The 769-nt window shown below is 43.6% G+C and overlaps 1 protein-coding gene across 1 annotated transcript in view; it reads right to left on the bottom strand.

Moving 5' to 3' along the window:
* Nucleotides 1-446: 446 nt before the first annotated feature.
* HOXA10 (homeobox A10) overlaps nucleotides 447-769 on the bottom strand; it is a 3203-nt gene continuing 2880 nt past the window's right edge. Inside the window, exon 4 of the mRNA XM_010144755.1 lies at nucleotides 447-721. Coding sequence (XP_010143057.1) covers nucleotides 447-721 — 275 coding nt within the window. The remainder of the gene's footprint in view (nucleotides 722-769) is intronic.

Here is a 769-nt window from a genome sequence, read left to right as displayed (position 1 = left end):
AAAAGGAAAGGGGGGGGGGGGGGGGGGGAAGCTCCCATTATATAGAAATATGGCAAGGCTTAAATTCTTCACTCTGCAGCTACATACAGTCCAAGTTATGCCACTTATAATTCAAAAGAATGTGCCTCTCACCAAGCTTGTTTACTTTTCAGGGAGAGAGAGATGGGGGCGGAAATATTTGCAGCTCCTGAAATGGTATTTCTGTGATTCAAAGTTTAAACGAACAAATCGGCCCCGGGGAAGGCTGAAGGAAGCAGGAAGGTTCAAGCACAGTATTTTGTGTATTACCGTGACTTTAGTCCACTCACCCCACCCCAAAGTAGCTCTTGAGAGGTTAAGAACAGATTGAGAACGTCTGAAATCGTTAATCCATACAGGTGCGGATGACTACAGTTTAGGAAAATGATACTGGCTCTTTAAACCATAAAAATGTGTTTATAGGTTCATCAAGAGAAATTAAAGTTGGCTGTGAGCTCCCGAATCCTATTCTCTCTGTTCATTTTCTTCAGTTTCATTCTGCGGTTCTGAAACCAGATTTTAACTTGTCTGTCTGTGAGGTGGACTGTGCGGCTGATCTCTAGGCGACGCTCACGAGTCAGGTACATATTGAATAGAAACTCCTTTTCCAGCTCGAGAGTTTGATGCTTGGTATAGGGGCACCGTTTCTTTCTGCCACTTTTTGCCGTGAGCCAGTTTGCTGCATTTTCTCCTTTTGAATTGCCTAGTTTTGAGAAAGTAAAAAAGGGACATTACTAGTGGGTTGGAGGGA

This window comes from Buceros rhinoceros, unplaced genomic scaffold (assembly GCF_000710305.1).
Source record: "Buceros rhinoceros silvestris isolate BGI_N320 unplaced genomic scaffold, ASM71030v1 scaffold37381, whole genome shotgun sequence".
Lineage (NCBI taxonomy): Eukaryota > Metazoa > Chordata > Aves > Bucerotiformes > Bucerotidae > Buceros > Buceros rhinoceros.
Note: the sequence above shows the minus strand (reverse complement) of the source record. Positions and strands in the feature narration are given on the sequence as shown.